At 39.0% G+C, this 18,555-nt stretch overlaps 1 protein-coding gene across 3 annotated transcripts in view; it reads right to left on the bottom strand.

The window, feature by feature from the left end:
- The window catches only part of PCGF5 (polycomb group ring finger 5), a 116,166-nt gene that overhangs the window by 50,808 nt on the left and 46,803 nt on the right, over nt 1-18,555 (bottom strand). For 2 of the 3 annotated variants that reach the window (XM_045853946.1, XM_045853948.1), the window contains exons 1-2: nt 15,892-16,057; nt 13,312-13,606 (exon numbers count right to left, since the gene is read on the bottom strand). In XM_045853946.1, the coding sequence (XP_045709902.1) occupies nt 13,312-13,423 (112 nt within the window). In that variant the 5' untranslated portion in view covers nt 13,424-13,606; nt 15,892-16,057. Of the gene's footprint in view, nt 1-13,311; nt 13,607-15,891; nt 16,058-18,555 lie in introns of those variants that run through there. The other variant, XM_045853947.1, reaches the window with a different exon arrangement.

The following is an 18,555-nucleotide window of genomic DNA, read 5'->3' as shown; positions in this document are numbered from 1 at the left end:
TAGCACAGTTGACTCAATTACCCTTCTCCTCCTTGACACTATGTGTGTGCTTTGCCTCCCATGATCCCACACTTTGTTTTCTTCTTATCTGACTCTTCCTCCTCGGTGCCCCAGAGCTCCATCCTCTGTCCTCTTCTCTCATCTAGAAGTGAGTACTCATTCCCTCGGTACTCTCATTGTTTAAATATGATCTATATGATGACATTCTCCAGACTCCCATGTCCAACTCCCAAATGGACATCTCCATTTAGATGTCTCAAAAAACAGCCTCCTGACCTTCAACTTTTTCTGTATGATCTGATGACATCTTTATCCCTCAACTTTCTCATACCAAACTCTTACAGATATATATTTTTTAAGATTTTACTTATTTATTTTTAGAGAGGGAAGGGAGGGAGAAAGAGAGAGAGAAACATCAATGTGTGGTTGCTGGGGGCTGTGGCCTGCAACCCAGGCATGTGCCCTGACTGGGAATCGAACCTGCGATGCTTTGGTTCGCAGCCCGCACTCAATCCACTGAGCTACACCAGTCAGGGCCAGATATTCTTTAAGACTACCTTAACTCCAGAGCTGGGTGGAAGTGAGCAAAGGGGGAAAACTTGGGGATAACTGTAAGCATAAGTAATAATATTTTAAAAACTTTTAAAAGATTGCCTTAACTTCTTGACTCCTTTTTATTTCATGATGTCCACGCAGTTTGTTAGCAAATTTGGCTCTACCTTTGAAATATAACTAGAATCTAACCTGTTTTCACACCACCACCACCTTGGTGCAAGCCATCACCGCCTGTTTCCTGGACTTATGCAAGAGCCTCTTACCAGGTCTGTTTTCAACAGTAGTCTGAGTGATGCTTTCAAACCTAAATCAGGTAATGTCATTCCTCTATCAAAATCCTGCCTGAAATGGGTCATTTCTCTCAGAGGAAAAGCCAGATCTCTACAACGGCCTTATGAGAGCTGCACACATCCACCCCTGTCACCTCTCTGAACTCTCTTTTGCTCACTGCTGTCCAGACACACTGGCCTCCTGACCATTTCTCAACATGGCAGGCACGTGCCTGCCTTAGACCCTTTGCTCTTGCTATTCCCTGTACCTGGAATACTCTTCCCTCAGACTTGTAAATGCCTAGTTCTTTTATCTGTTTAAATCTGGTCAAATGGTACTTTTGTAATTAGGTCTACCCTAAACAGAGACTTCTTTTAAATTGTAACAACTTCCCACTGACTGCCCTAATCCTTTTACCCAGCTTGGCTCTCCCTTTTTCTATAGCAATCACATTACTTTAAAAAAAATTCATAAAAATTTATTTTAATCATTGTTCAAGTACAGTTTTCTGTCTTTTACTCCCATCCCAGCCCATCCACCCATCCCTCCCCACGTCCCTTCCATTTCCACCCCCCCTAGTTTTTGTCCATGTGACCTTTATATTTGGTCCTGTAAACCCTTCTCCTTTTCCCCTGAAATTCCCTCCCTTCTCCCTTTCCCCTGAAATTCCCTTCCTTCTCCCCTCTGGTCACTGTCAGCCTTTTCTCTATTTCAGTGTCTTTGATTACATTTTGTTTGTTTGTTTTGTTGTTTAGGTTCCTGTTAAAGGTGGGATCATATGGTATTTGTCTTTCACTGCCTGGCTTATTTCACTTAGCATAATGCTCTCCAGTTCCATCCATGCTATTGCAAAGGGTAGGAACGCCTTCTTTCTTTCTGCTGCATAGAATTCCATTGTGTAAATGTACCATAGTTTTTTGATCCATTCATTTACCGATGGGCACCGAGGTTGCTTCCAGCACCTGGCTATTGTAAATTGTGCTGCTATGAACATTGGGGTGCATAAGTTCTTTTGGATTGGTGTTTCAGGGTTCTTAGGATATAATCCTAGCCATGGAATTGCTGGGTCAAAAGGCAGATCCATTTTTAGTTTTCTGGGAAAAATTCCATACTGTTTTCCATAGTGGTTGTACCAGTCTGCAATCCCACCAACAGTGAGTGCACTAGGGTTCCCTTTTCTCCAAACCCTCTCCAACATTTACTGTTTCTTGCTTTGTTTATGATGGCCATTCTGACTGGTGTGAAGTGGTATCTCATTATGGTTTTCATTTGTATCTCTCTGGTAGCTAGTGATATTGAGCATCTTTTCATGTGTCTCTGGATCCTCTGTGTGTCCTCCTTGCGGAAGTGTCTGTTCAAGTCCTTGGCCCATTTTTTAATTGGGTTGCTTGTCTTCTTAGAGTGGAGTCGTATAGATTCTTTATATATTTTGGAGATTAAACCTTTGTTTGAGGTATCAATGGCAAATATGTTTTCCCATACAGTTGGTTCTTTTTATTTTAATACTGTTTTCTTTAGCCATGCAGAAGCTTTTTATTTTGATGAGATCCCATTTGTTTATTCTTTCCTTTACGTCCCTTGCTCTAGGGGACATATCAGTGAAAATGTTGCTGTGTGAAATATCTGAGATTTTCCTGCCTATGTTCTCCTCTAGGACTTTAATGGTACCATAGCTTATATTTAAATCTTTTATCCACCTTGAATTTATTTTTGTGTATGGTGTAAGTTAGTGCTCAAGTTTCATTTTTTTGCATGTAGCTGTCCAGTTCTACCAACACCATTGGTTGAAGAGGCTATTTTTACTCCATTTTATGTTGCTGCCCCCTTTGTCAAATATTAATTGACCATAGAGACTTGGGTTTATTTCTGGGCTACTTTTTCTATACCAATAATATTACTTATTGCCTACTATGTTGCCTGATGAATTCCAAGTGCCCACAACTGTACCTGGAGGAGGAGGAGCTAAGTGAATACTTGTGGAATGAGGATACTAGGGTTAGGAACAGCAAAAGGAGCCAAGATTCTAGGACCCACAAGTATACTCTTTTAGTCAAGTCAGAAATCGGCCCATGTTTTCAAATCACAGAAAAAGAATCTGAGTTTACTATTTTTTTTGACAACTAAAATGAGTTAATTCAATATAAGCTAAAATCTATTTTAGTTTTATAAAATGCAATAATTATTTTCTGTTAACTGAGCAAAGAAATGTCAGTGGTTGAGCCTCTGAGGGAACATAGCTTTGGTTCACTGGTATTAAAATTTTTAATATGATATAGTAGTCTGGTAAAAACCGGTGTTATGAAGCACCATTAGTTATGAAAACTCTTTAAAGTATTGAAGTGAAATTATCTTCTGTCTTTTGTCCAGGCTAGACTGTACTTATTCTTAATGTTTACAGTCAGCCTTTCTGCTGGACTCTTAAACATACCTGCACACTGACCCTGGTTTCTAATTCTGAATACGTATTTGAGGTCATATATTTTCTTTCAATCCATCATTAATATCAGTTCCAGCTCACTCTGATCTAGATATAATTTATTCTCAGAAGCCAATATGAAAGACAATTTCATTTTTATCTGTTATCCCCTAGTTTTGTCTTTTAGTGTCCACTATGATACTTTGCTCAACTGTTTAAACATTCTTTACTATCTAAGGCATAGTTTCAAAAGTTAGAAGCACACATCTCATATAATTCTTCTTTAACATTATTACTAATAATAGATGACACCTAGGTTGTCTAAGACCTATAATTATTCTTCCTTATTTAAAAAGAATCATCAAAATGAGCACTATAATCACCTTCATGAATGAGTGACTAGTTACTGCCAAAATACTGTTTGAAATATGTAACATCAGTATACCAGCAAACTCAATTCTAGTATAACCCTAAAACATTATATCTATACCCACTGAGGCTTTAATATAACTACTATTTAAGCCTTTGATTTTTTTCCTTAAAAGGATAATTTATTTAAACTAAAAAAAAAAGAAGCCCAAAAAACAAAAACAGTTCACCCATTTCTCCCCCAACCTCTGGCAACCACCAATCTATTCTCTGTGTCTATCAGTGTGGAATTTTAAAACCTTTTTTAAGAGATTCTACCTATGAGAGAAATCATAATCATCCATTATTTGTCTTTCTCTAACTTATTTCACTTAGCATAATGTCCATTCATATTGTCACAAATGGCAACATTTCATTCTTCCTTATCAGTAAATAATATTCCTCTGTGTGTGTGTATACCATACTTTCTTTATTCATCCATTGATGGATACTTAGGTTTCCATATCTTGCCTATTGTAAATAATGCTGCAATAAACATGGGGGTTCATATATCTTTTCAAGTTAGTGTTTTTGTTTTCTTTCAATAAATACCTGGAAGTAAAATTGCTGGATCATATGTCAGTTCAATTTTTAATATTTTGAGGAACCTCTGTACTGTTTTCCATAGTAGCTGCAGCAATTTATATTCCTACCAGCAGTGCAGAAGGGCACCCTTTCCTCCACATTCTCACCAACATGATACTTCTTGTGTTTGATAATAGCCATTCTAATAGTGTGAGGTGATACTGCATTACAGTTTTGATTTGCATTTCCTTCATGATTGGTGATGTTGAGCACTTTTTCATGTACCTGTTGTTGGCCATATGTATGGCGTTGAAAAATGTCTACTCAAATCCTCTGCCCATTTTTAAATCAGATTGTTCTTTTGCTATTGAGTTGTATGAGTTTTCTATATTTCAAATATTAGCCATTTATCAGATATATGATTTGCAATTATTTTCTCCCATTCAATAGGTTGCCTTTTCATTTTGTTGCTAGTTTCCTATGCTGTACAGAAGCTTTTTAGTTTGATATAGTACTACTTGTTTATTTTTGCTTTTGGTGTTAGATTCAGAAAATCATCACTAAGGCCTATGTCAAGGACCTTACCACCTAAGTTTTCTTCTAGGAGTTTTAGGGTTTCAGGCATGTTTTACTTTTAAGCCTTTTTTAAAATCCTCACCTGAGGATATTTTTTATTGCTTTTAGAGAGCGAGGAACAGAGCAAAAGATGATGGGGGGGCAGAGGGAGAAAAGAGGGAGGGGGGAGAGAGACAGAGAGAGAGAAGGAGGGGTGAAGAGAGAGAGAGAGAGAGGGAGGGAGAGAGAGAGAGAAAGAACTGGTTATCTTCTCCTATCCCCCCCTCACCCCTCCCTCCACAGAGGCAATCAAACCAGCAACCTGGGCACGTGCCCTGATTGGGAACCAACCAGTGACCTTTCAGTCTACAGGACAATGCTCTAACCAACTGAGCCACACTGGTCAGGGCTCACTTTCAAGTCTTTAATCCATCTTGAGTTCATTTTTTGTTTATTATATAAGATAATGGTCGATAATGGTCCAGTTTCATTATTTTGCTATGGCTGTCTGATTTTCCCACCATTTATTGAAGAGACTGTCCTTTGCTCATTTTATATTCTTGGCTCCCTTGCTATAAATTAATTGAGCATATATATGTGTTTATTTCTGGCTCTTCTGTCCTGTCCCATTGATATCTGTGTCATTATGACAATATCACACTGTTTTAATTACTATAGATTTGAAATCAGGGAGCATTATGCCTCTAGTTTTGTTCGTTTTTCTCAAGATAGCTTTGACTATTTGGGGTCTTTTAAAATTCTATACAAATTTTAGTATTGTTTATTCTATTTTTATAAAAACATGCCATTGGGATTTTGATAGGGATTACACTGAATCTGTATATTGCTTGGTTAGTTTGGACATATTTTAATGATATTAAGTTGCCTAATCCATGAGCATGGATGATCTTTCCATTTAGTTGTATCTTCTTCAATTCTTTCATTAATGTCTTATAGTTTTAAATATACAAATCTATCATGTCCTTGGTTAAAGTTATTCCTAAATATTTTATTCTTTTTGATGCAATTGAAAATGGGATTGTTTTCTTCATTTCTCTTTTGGTAGTTTGTTGTCAGCACACAGAAATACAACAGATTGTTCTATACTAATTATGTATCCTGCAAGTTTACCCAATTCATTCATTAGTTCTATCAGTTCTTTGATGAGATCAAACACTTTGATAGAACTTTGATTTTTATTCTTAAAAGTCTTGACTCTAAAGATCAAATTTTATAAAGAATACATTATTATAAAGTTCAATTTATATGTTTTCTTCATTATAATGGCTATTTATTTAGGATCAATAATACATTCAGATCATGTCTTGTATGTATGTATGTATTTGTGTGTGTAGAGCGAGAGGCAGGTATACAGTCATAAAAACACAGTTAAAGAGGCTCATTCTATATACATTTTAAATTCACATGTTGTTAAAGAAATTTTAGAAGATATAGCCAAGCAGAAAGAAAACTAGGGAAGTGACAATTGAATACAAAGACGTGTCTGAGTCAGCTATCCGGGATTCAGAACCCAGCTCCAGCTCTCATTAGCTATGTTCCTTAACCTTTCGGAGTCTCTGTGGAAAACACCCGGAATATGAATCTGAAATATTCTGGCCCCAAACCTTTTCATTGGTTGCTCCTTCCTGTTATTTTGGTCTCTGTTCAAATGGTAACTCTCAAGAAATACCTTCTTCTGTTTTATTTTTCCTCATAGTATTTGATACACATAGCATCTGAAATTATACTGTTTACTTGTGCATTATCTGACTCTCCTATTAGAACATAAATTCTAGGAGGGCACAAACTACATCTGTCTTATTTATTGTTGTGTTTCCACTGGCTAGAATAAAAACTGGCAAAATATAGGTGCTAATAAACATTTGTTGAATGACTAAATAATATTGCCTAATTAGAAGGGTTCTTGGGAATATTATGACAATGAAAGTAAAGTTCATGATCCCATGTATGACATTCAATAAATGACATACATTAATTTAATCTTTCATTGGCATTTAATTACTGCGTGATTAAAAGTGCAAACTACCTAGTTCAAGAGATGCTAGTATTATAAATGCGTGGTCCAGAGCAGTGTTTCTCAAACTTCAGTCACCACAGAATCACCCAAGAATTGTCCTTACACAGATTTGTGGCCTTCTCCCTAGAGATTCTGACTTAGGAGGTCTATAGTAAAGCCCACAGATAAGCACTTCTAACAAGTTCCCAACTGATACTGCTGGTGGATGCTGCTAGTCTGGTGAATGCACCTTGAACAGTAAGTATATGTAGCATAAGATCTTTAAACATTGAATATCAATGTATCAAAAGTTCTCCATAACTTGAATACTTGTGTATTTATAAGACTTGTTCAAAACAATAAATAAATAAATGGTTGGTAGTACTTAAATTTTAGTATCTTAGGATTAAGTTACTCCTTCATTCTCCCATATCACCACATAAAATCACCAAGTTCCTTAATTTTCACGTCAACTATATCTAACTACCAATTAACCCTTGTACTTTGTGTAAGTTAAAAATTAAGTACAACAGAGGGTTGCAGGTTCGATTCCCAATCAGGGCATATGCCTGGGTTGCAGGGCAGGTCCCCAGTAGAGGGCGCACAAGAGGCAACCACACATTAATGTTTCTCTCCTCCCTCCCTTCCCTTTGCTCCAAAAATAAATTTAAAAAATATATATATATGAAAAACAAACTAAGTACAACAATGTGTTTTTCCAAAGAATTCATTCTTAGGGGATTCATGCCATAATCTCTCATTTGTCAAAGGGCAAAATGAAGAAATCCTGTCTTGTACCATGGAATTCTATGTCTAAAACTTCTCTTTTTTCCCGAGGAAAAAATCATTAGGTCCTTAAAGCAGACTTTTAACCACAAGAGAATTAAGAATCAACACACTGTATTCTTCACATTTTAACTGCTGGAACAAAGCTTCTTTGTTCTCAGTTTAAGTGAACAGTCTTCCATTTTAAGTCAACAACCTATACAGCCACCAGCAAATATACTCTAAGTAACCTCAAAAAGTTTCTCAGGACCCTAGTGCAAGAGATAGTGCAACCCTTAATCTAAAGCCACCAATCTCCAGTCCCCAACCCAGCATCTCTCCCTCACCTTACCTAAGACCACAAGACTCCCACCTATATACTTCAGAAGACAGTTTTTCAAAATTTATTAAGTCCTAAAAACTGTCTACATGCCTTTCAAGCTACCTATCACTGCATTTGAATCTCTGAAAGGAAAAAACACACAATAAAATAATGAAGTGACTGGCTATTTATTCATTTAGACTTTTACTGCAAACTCAAGTATTAGGTACTAAGAAAATACTTAACCCAAATGTGTCTGTGGTAGCAGGTGGGTGGCATATCTGAAGATGATTTTTGAAGAATGGATACCTGCTGGCCAGGTATATAGGAGAAGTGCATTCCAAGCAGAGCAAACTGCTAAACCAATTATTTGCAAGTGTGTTTTGGATGGTGGGACAGAAGTCAGTCACACCTAAGTCACTTTATTTATCCTGAGGGTACTAGGTTATTTTTAGGAAATTTTGGGTTAGCTAAAGAGTGCTGAAGATGGTAAAATGTTTAAAAAATCACCACTATGACATTGGTTAGGAGTAGGCCGCAGTGACTTTGGTGAGAAGTATTGAAGGTGAGAACAAACGGTCACAGGGGAAGGAAGTGAAGTGACAGATTTAAGAGATATTAAAGAGAGGGACCAGTCAGAACTTTGTCCCTGTTGTGGTAGTGAGGGTAAGGAGACTCAAGTGTGCAGCCTATTTCCCGTTTGGCCAACTGAGTGCTGGAATCCTACCATTCATTTTTAGATACGTTGAACTCCAGGCAGCTTTAGGATATCTGAGCAGACATCCAGTGGGACTGCGAAGCTCAGAGGAAAGGACTGCCAGAAATAAAGATCTGGGAGAGATCAGCATAGGTAGTTGTTGTCTCCGAGTACGAGTTCACAAAGACAGGAAAACAGATCCAAATACATGTGTAGAAATGTCTTGTCTTATGAGAAGTTTTGCTTGATAGAGTGATAGATTAAGTTCCTAGTTTATCCTTTTTTTAACCACTCTACCTTAGTGGCTAGCAGAGTACCTAGCATCTAATTGTTTGTTTTTAAAATTTAACAATTGTGTGAATGTTTATTTCCTTAGGTTTGTTGGATTATTAAAATTATCTTATAGACGTATAACCACAGATGATGTAGATTTAGTTCCTCTAGTGCTAAGTGATTATTTAAAACTAAAAACTCATTCATGTTTTAAATGTTTACCTCATTTAAAAATTTTATCTTTTTACAGAATGTCCTTGGCCTGACAAAGGGAAGTGGTGTTAGTAGGGTGCTGTAAGTCCCCTCCCCGCCAACTCCTTGCCAGGAGCCCAGGAGGCAGCCTGGCTTGCCCCTTTCTTCTTCCACCTAGCTGGACTGCTGAGAATGTCAAGGCTGCTGCAGTCAGCCACCCCGCCGCTCCTTTCGGCCCTTCTTGCTACAAATACAGGGAAGCCAGTCAGCGTCAGCTCCAGAACTTCTCAGCGGAAGAGTGGAAGGGCAACAACATTTCTGATTTGATGAGAAAAAGAGCTGAATTGCCTTTGCAGAATATTTTGAAAAAAGAGTAAAGCAAATTCATTTATTCATGTCAAAGTAGGGAGACCCTATCATGACCCCTCCTTCCCACCCCAATGCACCTGTACTGCAGCCAGACCACAAAATTAATGTCCTTGCCTGCGGAGGCCTAGGACCTGTGGCTTTAGGAATTTCAGAAAACACTTTATTTCCTTCTCTTGCATTCCATTCTGCTGCCATATCCTGACACATACCTGTTATTTTATAATTGTTTCATTATTTTTGTCCCACTTATCAACATCCAATTTTATTTTATACATTTCTTAACTGATTACCCTGTCTTTCTTCACTTGGCCAGGAAGTCCAGAAGGGCAGATTCCATACCTGGTTTTGCTCACCAATAATAAAGCTCCGTTTATATATTTCAAACTTTCTGATTAATTTTCATAATGAGAACTACTCTTTACTTCTAGTATCATAAACTTATAGTCTTTGAACAATCTTAATAAGATATTCTTTTTATATGACTAAATCAAGATTGAAAATATTACAAGGTATCAAAATGTCACTTAATGCTTCTCCTTTTCCTCCTGTCCCTTTTGGCCATCTTACTTTCTATTTCATACTGCTCCTAAATCACAATACCACCAAGTCTGTCCCACATGACACATGAGAAAACCAGGTAACATCAAAGACCAAACCAATGACTGAGGAACACTGCTTTGTGGTACTATTTATTTTCTCGATATAAATAAGGGAATACCTGGCTGGTGTAGCTCAGTGGATTGAGCGCGGGCTGGGAACCAAAGTGTCCCAGGTTCGATTCCCAGCCAGGGTACATGCCTGGGTTGCAGGCCATAACCCCCAGCAAATGCACATTGATGTTTCTCTCTCTCTCTCCTCTCCCCCTCTCTCCCCCTCCCTTCCCTCTCTAAAAATAAATAAATAAAATCTTTAAAAAAAAATAAGGGAATATTTTGCAAGTGGAATAATTTCTGCATTATAAGCCCTAATATAACTACAAACAACAACAAAAAAATAGAAATCCAAGGACCGGAAAGTGCATAAAGGGTAGCACTACAGAATCCTCAGGTCTCCTTAGACAATGGGGTGGAGTACCTGACTCCATCATTTACTCTGTTCTGTGTTTTCTGCTGGTGATAAAAGGTCACACTTGTGATTTACCACTCTCTTTTAATTACACTTCTGCCATTTTCATCCTCTCTGGGTAAAGAGACTTGAAGACTTCCAGGGGATTTTTCAGGCCAGAATGACTTGTGCAGTTAAACTGTCACTACCCCCTTACACCTTAAACTGCTGTTGCAAACATAAACATAACCCTTGCTTATAAACTGATTATGTATACTTCTAGAATTTTTGGGTTTTCCTCCAAAAAAGTAACATTTAAATTGGGATTTCATTATGTCCCAAATACTTTTTCTTTGAGAACAGATATAAAATCTATATTAAATAGGTAGGGGGGAAAAGAATTTGTGCTTTCTTCTTATCCTCCAAACAGAGTTGGCAGTTATTGCTAGAGACATCCAAATATAAAAAACAATGCACAAATGTTAGAAGCAGCACAACAAAACAGACTGTGGACCATGTCTGGGTGCCATGGTTGGGTCAGTGGGAAACATGGAAGTGTAAGATAAAGTCCCCACTCGAGAGTAGCCACATCCTATTGGCTTTTCCTCCAAAATACATCCAGTTCAATCATTCTTCCCCACTTCCATCTCACACCTCATTACCCAAGGTGAAGGTCCTATACTCTTTCAGCTGACCTGCAGCAATAGCCTTTTAACTGTTCTTCCTTGAACCTGCCAAGGGCATTCCTACCTCAAGGCTTTGGTACTTGATTTTCCCTCTGCCTAGAATACTCTTCCCATACATTCACAGAGCTCAATCCTTTATGGTTTTTGTTCATATCTCATCATATCAAAGAGGCCAACCCTGCCATTCCATATAAAATAATCTCACTCTCTTATCTTAGAGCTGCTTTTGTTCCTCTTCATAGTATTTATCATTAATGTGGCACATATTATTAGTTTCCCCTAGAATTTCTTGAAAGCAGAGATTTTTATTTTTTACTATCTTGTTCATTGCTGTATCCTCCATGCCTAGAATGGTGCATGGCACACAGTAAGTATTCAATAAATATCTGCTGGCTGATATTTTATCTGTAATTGTTCAAGTTAAATAATGATACAGGGCAACAATGACTTAGTATTTCAAGACAGTTCATAGGTAACTGCCTACTGAACAGCACAGGCCAGTAATACCCAAAGGAGTATACACCAGCATCACTTGGAGAGGTTTTCCAAAACACACCTGCCCAGACCTCACCACACACCCACCAAACCTCTCTGGGTAGAGTTCTGAGCATGTATACATTGAAACAGCTCCTAGGTGATTCTATTTTTTAAATTTAATACATACAACATAAAATTTGCTATTTTAACCATTTTCAGATGATTGTATTTTGCGCTCCTGTTTAAAACTACTTGTATAAAATACCATGCCAGTTCAGCAGATAGAGTATAGCTGAAAGCAGGATTGAAAAAGAGAGACTGTTTTATCTTAGAGCACGGGCTTGGGAGGCGAATACAGGTCTACTACTCATTAGATGTGATACCAGGCAAGTTACTTAACTCTAGGTTTCCACAACCACAAAATAAAAACTTTATACCCTCTCTTCCTTCCCACATCCACTCCAAATTTCTCCAAGGTTACTGTAAAGCTAAAGTGAAATCTAGTACATATGTAAAGTATCTACTTTTGTGCACATGATAGGCATTAAACTAGAATGTACTGGAATTACTTTCATTGAAATACAAAAATAAATTCATATTGGCAGGACCACAAAAGTATGTAAAATCCTGGCATAAGTGGCTACAAAAATTTCTCTTTCTCTACCAATAAGGCAGGTAAGAAAGAAACTTGTTAGGAATTCCACAGATATCATCTTAGAACAATGATTCTCAAACTTGAATATCCTTCAGAATCACCTGTGGAGCTTTTTAAAAAATATGTCTTTATTGTATTTTTTTCGATTACCATTTAGTCTCTTTACACCTCCTCTCCCCCAGCAATCACCACCCTGTTGTCCTCGTTCATGAGTCCTTTTTCCTTTTCGCTCAACCCCTACACCCCTGACTAACTGTCATCCTGCTCTCCACCTGGAGAGCTTGTTAAATACATATTGATGTGCCCACTCCCAGAGTTTGTGATTCAGTAATACTGGGGTGGGGTCTACTAATTTGCATTTCTAACAAGTTCCCAGGTGATGATGAGGTTGCTGGTTATTAGTTGAAGGGTACAAAGTTTTTGTTATACAAGATGAGTAAGTCCTAGAGATCTACTATACAACATGGTGCCAATGAGTACAATACTGTTTTGTATACCTAAAATTTGCTAAGAGAGTTTATTTAATGTTAAGTGTTCTTATCACAAAAATAATAATAAATAATAAGAGGCTGGGAGGGAACTTTGGGAAGTGATGAATATGTTTATGGCACAGATGTGGTGACAGTTTCACCAGTGTATACTTAGCTCTAAACTCATTGAGTTGTAGACATTAAGTATTTACAGCTGTTTGTATGTCAGCCATACCTCAATAAAGTAGTTTAAAAAATGGGTTGAAGTGTGCATATTTTAACAAAACCTCTGAGAAGATTAATTCCTTCAGTATAATTTAAAAAAAATTAAAAAACCTAAAATACTTTACTTTTAAAAAACTATAACCAATGATATATTTTTAGAACATTTATAAATCAGATAAAAGTCAAGTATGATAATTTAAATAACAAAAGAAAATTTCATGCTACTGGTATCCCAATGACAAAGATAATCCTGAAAATATATTTAAAGTTAATTCTTAGAATATTCATTGTTTTATAAGCTAAAAACTAGATAAAACAAAATGTGGTAATTTTAAAAGAGCAAGTATAACCCACAACCTCTGATGGGTATATGGCATAAAGGTTACTTACACGTATGAAGACATTCCGTCACTGTAGTTGGCTTGATCAGATACCCTTTACAGATGTAGCAGGTGATGTAAGGATTGAAATCTTTCACCAAGTGTTTCCTTTGGGTAGCCATTCGTAGTTAACTAGGACTGGCTTCAGTAGTTCAGATAAAGAAGAGTATTAAGTGGATGAAAGTCTGATCCCAAGAGCTGGTATGGAGTTCCCAACTGGATATCCTGAGGCATGAGAACTAGCATCCAGGTCTGTCATGAAACAGCTGGTCATTACTCCTTTTGGTGGTTCTGCTTTTCCATATCTGTTTCCACAGCAATTTAAAAGATGAGAAAAAAGTGTTAAATTCCTAATACTATATTAATATCATTATATTAGCAGCCAAGTGTTGCATGTTCCAAATCTGGTAAACATGTGAAGAGAACATTTCCCTCACTTTAATTTGTAAACCTGGTAAATTTTAGATCAGAATAATGACAAACTCATGCAGTCCTGAAACCTCAACTCTCACCTTGATGTCACCAATGACATCCAAGGCTGTCAACTCCAGTTTTGAGAACTTCACATCTGCAGTAATGATTTTAACTATCTGCTGACGGCTCCTATTAGGAGTTCCTGGTGATACAAGTTAATGGATTCAAAACTGAAGTCATTATTATCCCTATCAAAATGGTTCCTATTTCCATTTTGTACCCCATACTTAGTCTGTAGTCAAATCAAACTCATATCCTTTTCCTTTCCATCCACAGCTACCTCATCCATCTACCTTCAGTCCATCTTATATTCTGCTTCTAGATGGGCAAAGAATGTCAAAGAAAGAATGACAGAGAATGTCAGTGTCTCCTCTTTACAAATTGAAAAATGTTTAAATTTTGGAGCTTGTTATATAAGACCTTCCACAGGCTGACCTTAACATACCCTTCAACACTCAGGCAAACTAAAATGATCACTCTCCCACAGTCCACTCTGCAGGCCATTAGCCCTCTATTCAACTGTCCTCCCCCTCCTCCACCTAGATCAGTGATTTTCAACCGGTCCTGTAAGAATTTTTAAAACATGTAATACCTATTTACCGGTAGTCAGGGTCAGTGACCTCTTTTCCCTTAGACTGTCAAATAAAATAATGACAACAGCCATCCGGTGTGAATGAATCAAAATTATACCTATTTTTTGTGAGATTGCCAAAAATATATTTTTTGGTGTGCTGCAGAATTTTAGTAGTTTATGTGTGCCATTATATGAAAAGGGTTGAAAATCACTGGTCTAGACCCTACAAAACCCTTCTCTAATGCTATCCTTAGTTGAAGCTCTCTGTACTTTTTATCCCTTACTTCTCTCCTGTTACGTATTTTGATTTATAGTTCTAGTCACTCATCTCTTCTATTAGATACAAAAATCTTTGATAGAAACTGGTCAAATTTAGTAAATGTGTATATAACCTAGGAAATGTTATTTATCCTAAGTCTGGGGGGGGGCGGTGGTTAACCTTAAAATGAAAATAAGTGTCAGCCTCCTAAGAATGGTGAGGATTAAATGAGACAATATACATGAAACTGGCTCATAGTAAAACTGAAAGTCACTAACCTTTTTCCAGACACATTCAGCATAGCTAACTTGTACATAAGGTTACTTTAAAAAAAAGTTTTAAAGGTTTCTTATAATAAATGTAACCTCTTAGAAAACACGACGTGAAAAAGGTGTTAGTTTCCTAAGTTTAATTCTATAAACAGGAACTTTTTTTCCTATCTTAGCTGTTCATTCATAGATAAGCATACATAAAGCAACCGGAAAAGTAAAATGCATCATTCCATCCACACATCGCCATTGAGAATGTGTAAGGAGCAGGGTCTGCATGTTATCCTTTCATCGTTCGGAATATTGTGTGGAGGGTATAGCAGAAGAGGAACATAATTAACACACCGGGCTCGGGGTTTTGGTCCTTCGAGTTGCATGACCTTCAGCAAAGCATTTAATATCCGCGCCTTGGTCCGCACGTTCCCCTCTACACACTGGGATTGAGGGCCCTGCCTTTCCCACAGGTAGGTTTGCTAAAAAGCTCCAAGTAAGAGAAAGTCCTCTAAAAGAGGAAACGCACGGCCCGGACCCGGGGCAGTATGAACACCGTAAGCCACAGAGCACTGTCACCAAAAGAGAAAGCAAACAAGTCCGTGCAGTGACAGCGCAGCGGCGGCCGGGAACTTTTCCGCGTCGTCCAGCGGAGGGACCCGGCAGTACGGCCCTGGGCAGTCCAGGCACAAGTCCGCCCCGCCCGCCGCGCAGGTGGCCGGGCCCCGCGAACCGCGCAGCTCTGCCGGCCCCGGCAAGCTGGGGAGGACCCGCTGCCTCTTCCCCGGCCGGGCGCTCGCAGCCCGCCGCTCTCTCCGTCTCTGAAGGGAGGCCGCGCCTCCGAAGCCTCCACATCCCGGCCGGCCACCCCCGCCCCAGAAGAACTCTCCCGGTTGCAGACGGCGCGGGCCGCGGCAGGTGCTTGGAGGTGCCGGTGCCGTTCCCCCTCCCGGCCCAAACTTGAACTGGGGGGTGTGGGGGGCGGCGAGGTCTCGGCCACTTTCAAGCCCGCCCAGTACCTACCCCCCGGCCGCCGCCGCCGCCGCCGCTCCTCGCCCGCCAGCGCGCCGGCCTCACAGGGAAGGAAAGTGAAAGAGAAACAGCGCCTGCTGCGGCCTGGCCGGTGCCGGCGCCCCGTCCGCCCTCCCCCTGCAGGCGGGAGTGCGCCGGCTCCGCCGGGCCACTCGGCTCCGGCTCGATAGGGCGCGACGGGCCTCGGGGCGCAGGGCCGGTGCCGCCTCCAAGGGCAACTCCACCCCCTTTCAACCGCCGGCGCCAGTGGCTGGCCACGCCCCGGGCACGCCCCCGGCGCCACGCCCGCAGGCCACGCCCGCCGACCCGCGCTCCACGCAGGTGCCGGGCGCCCCGCCCTCCCTGCAGCTGGGGCTTCTGTGCGACGCGTACCTTTGGCCAAATTTTTTATCGGTTCTTATTCTCTCCACCACCAACCCATCCCAGTTGTTTTTATCGTAACAATGTCCGATATAGTTTTCCTGGCGGGTTTAAAATTATCAGTCAGTGTTGAAAATGGGTCACCCTGCGAAATTATCTACTGGGCTGCATATTCCCCAAGCTAGTCCTACTGGGTTGAGAGGGGAACAACACATCATTTGATTTGCACCTTATTTAAAAATCATTAACTTGTTACTCTGGGGTGAGTACAGACAGCATGATCGTTGATAACTGTAAACAAGCAAGAGCACTTTTGGGGAGGCTTAGTGAAAAGGTAAAGAGTTATGACTGCAAGGGTCAAAAGAAAACAAAAAAATGTTATCTTTTGTTTTGTTTGAGATCTACAAAAGACCATTCATTGCAAAAAGTGTATTCAAAAGCATGCATTAAAAGATTCGTCAAAGTCATTTAGTACTATTCTATGTTCTACTAACTTACAAGTGTCTACTCCAACACTATTTTGCTAAACATAAATTAGACCTGGTTCTTTACTTCTTAGAAGATTGCAATCCAGTAAATCCCAGGGTAGCAGGGAAAACAGTGTGGTATCCACCCATAAAACAGAAGTAACAAAAGTTAAAACTAACATGGCAAACAGAATCAGCAAAAGGCAGCTTTCAAGTAAAGAGGTAAAGGTGTTGCAACTGCATCATCTTTGCTACTGTAGAAGTGAGACCAGTGATGTTTAGGGAGTTAATAGTATTTGGTGAGGGGGGGAGGACTAATGCAAATTATTTGCTTTATTTCCAGTTGACTGGAGTCACTTTCCTTATTACCAGGGTGTTAGACTGTGAAGATGGTTCCAGTGACAAACCAATGAACTCAGTAACTGCTAATCCAGCAGCTGTACAGGTTCAAAGATCCATTTCAAATTTAAAATACACCAAAAAGCAGACTAGGAGAGCTTCTTGAAATGTCCAGTTCATAATTAAACTATATAGAGTGGACATAACATTTAAAAATTACCATTTTTAGTATCACAGCTGGAGCAATACATTTTCTGAAACAGCTACTAATATCAATGACCACATTTTTAAGGCAAAGGTGGTCTTTTTTAAGCCAACATGCCCATTTCCAAGTTGTGTCAACTTGAATAAGTCACAGCAATCACAATGAGAATGAAAAACAAGTCAAATCAAATGACTTTATAGCTAAAAGATACTCTTCAGATCTTTCATCTCGTGGAGACTAAACAGATCAATATGTGAAAAGTTACCCTATTACTAGTGCATTTAAAATATATAATGGAAGATATTACCATACATACTGTTACAACATATACAACTTGGTATCTTCTTATTTTGCACATTAACCTATTTTAAATATATTTTCAAAGAATAACACTTAATGAAGTCCAGAGGGGCTTAAATGTGATTGTTGATCAACATTATAAGCAGGGTTAATTAGCAGTGAGGAAATGAGCTTGAGGATGGATATTAGGAGGATTTATATTGGCAATGGAGGGGGGGGGGTCACAAAGATGATATACATAGCAGTACCTGAAGACAGATGTGGAGGTGGGTTGCTGTAGTTGAAAATGAAAATGGTGAACTTGGGAGAGAATTACAACCTATGTAAGGAAATCTGTGCCTTGTATCCCCAGAGGCAGCATGATTTGTAAAAAATGTTCAGTGGTTTCTCTTTTTCCCTCTTTAGCAACCACTCTGCCTTTCCCATTCCAAGAAAAAAAAAAGCACAAACAAAAAAAAAGAAAAAGAAAATAAAAACCTCAAACATCTGGTTAAATAAAAATAACAACAAAAGAAAATGCAAGAGAGAATGTTTCAAAGGAGCAAGTTTCCTGACCTAAAAGTGAAGGTTCTAAGCATTTAAACATAAGACTTTCAGCTGCTGTGTTGCCTCTCCTTCTCCCCTGGGACAGCTTTGCGGTAATTCACTTTTCAGTCCCTTGGTTCTGACGGGGCTGGAACAAACCATAGAACCTTCAATATGAGGGGATGGCTCTGATAACAAATCTCAAGTATCAGTGGGACCCTCAAGTGAACAAAGGCCTGGAAGCAATTGGATATGCAGAACCAGGAAAAAAAAAAAGCAGATAAAAGAATCATAGGTGGGAGTCCCTTAACACTAATCTACTTCAGCTTTCTCATTTTACAGATATAGAAGCCAAGATCCTGAGAAGTGGCAAATTCATAAACATGGAGTTGATTTTGGTAAAGCCAAGACCAAAACTAAGGTGCCATTTGCATATTATTTACACCTCTCAAGATAACT

The sequence above is a fragment of the Phyllostomus hastatus genome, unplaced genomic scaffold (assembly GCF_019186645.2).
Source record: "Phyllostomus hastatus isolate PE091 unplaced genomic scaffold, TTU_PhHast_1.1 phas_scaffold_1066, whole genome shotgun sequence".
NCBI lineage: Eukaryota > Metazoa > Chordata > Mammalia > Chiroptera > Phyllostomidae > Phyllostomus > Phyllostomus hastatus.
The sequence above is the reverse complement of the archived record's forward strand: the minus strand, read 5'-3'. Positions and strand labels throughout refer to the sequence as shown.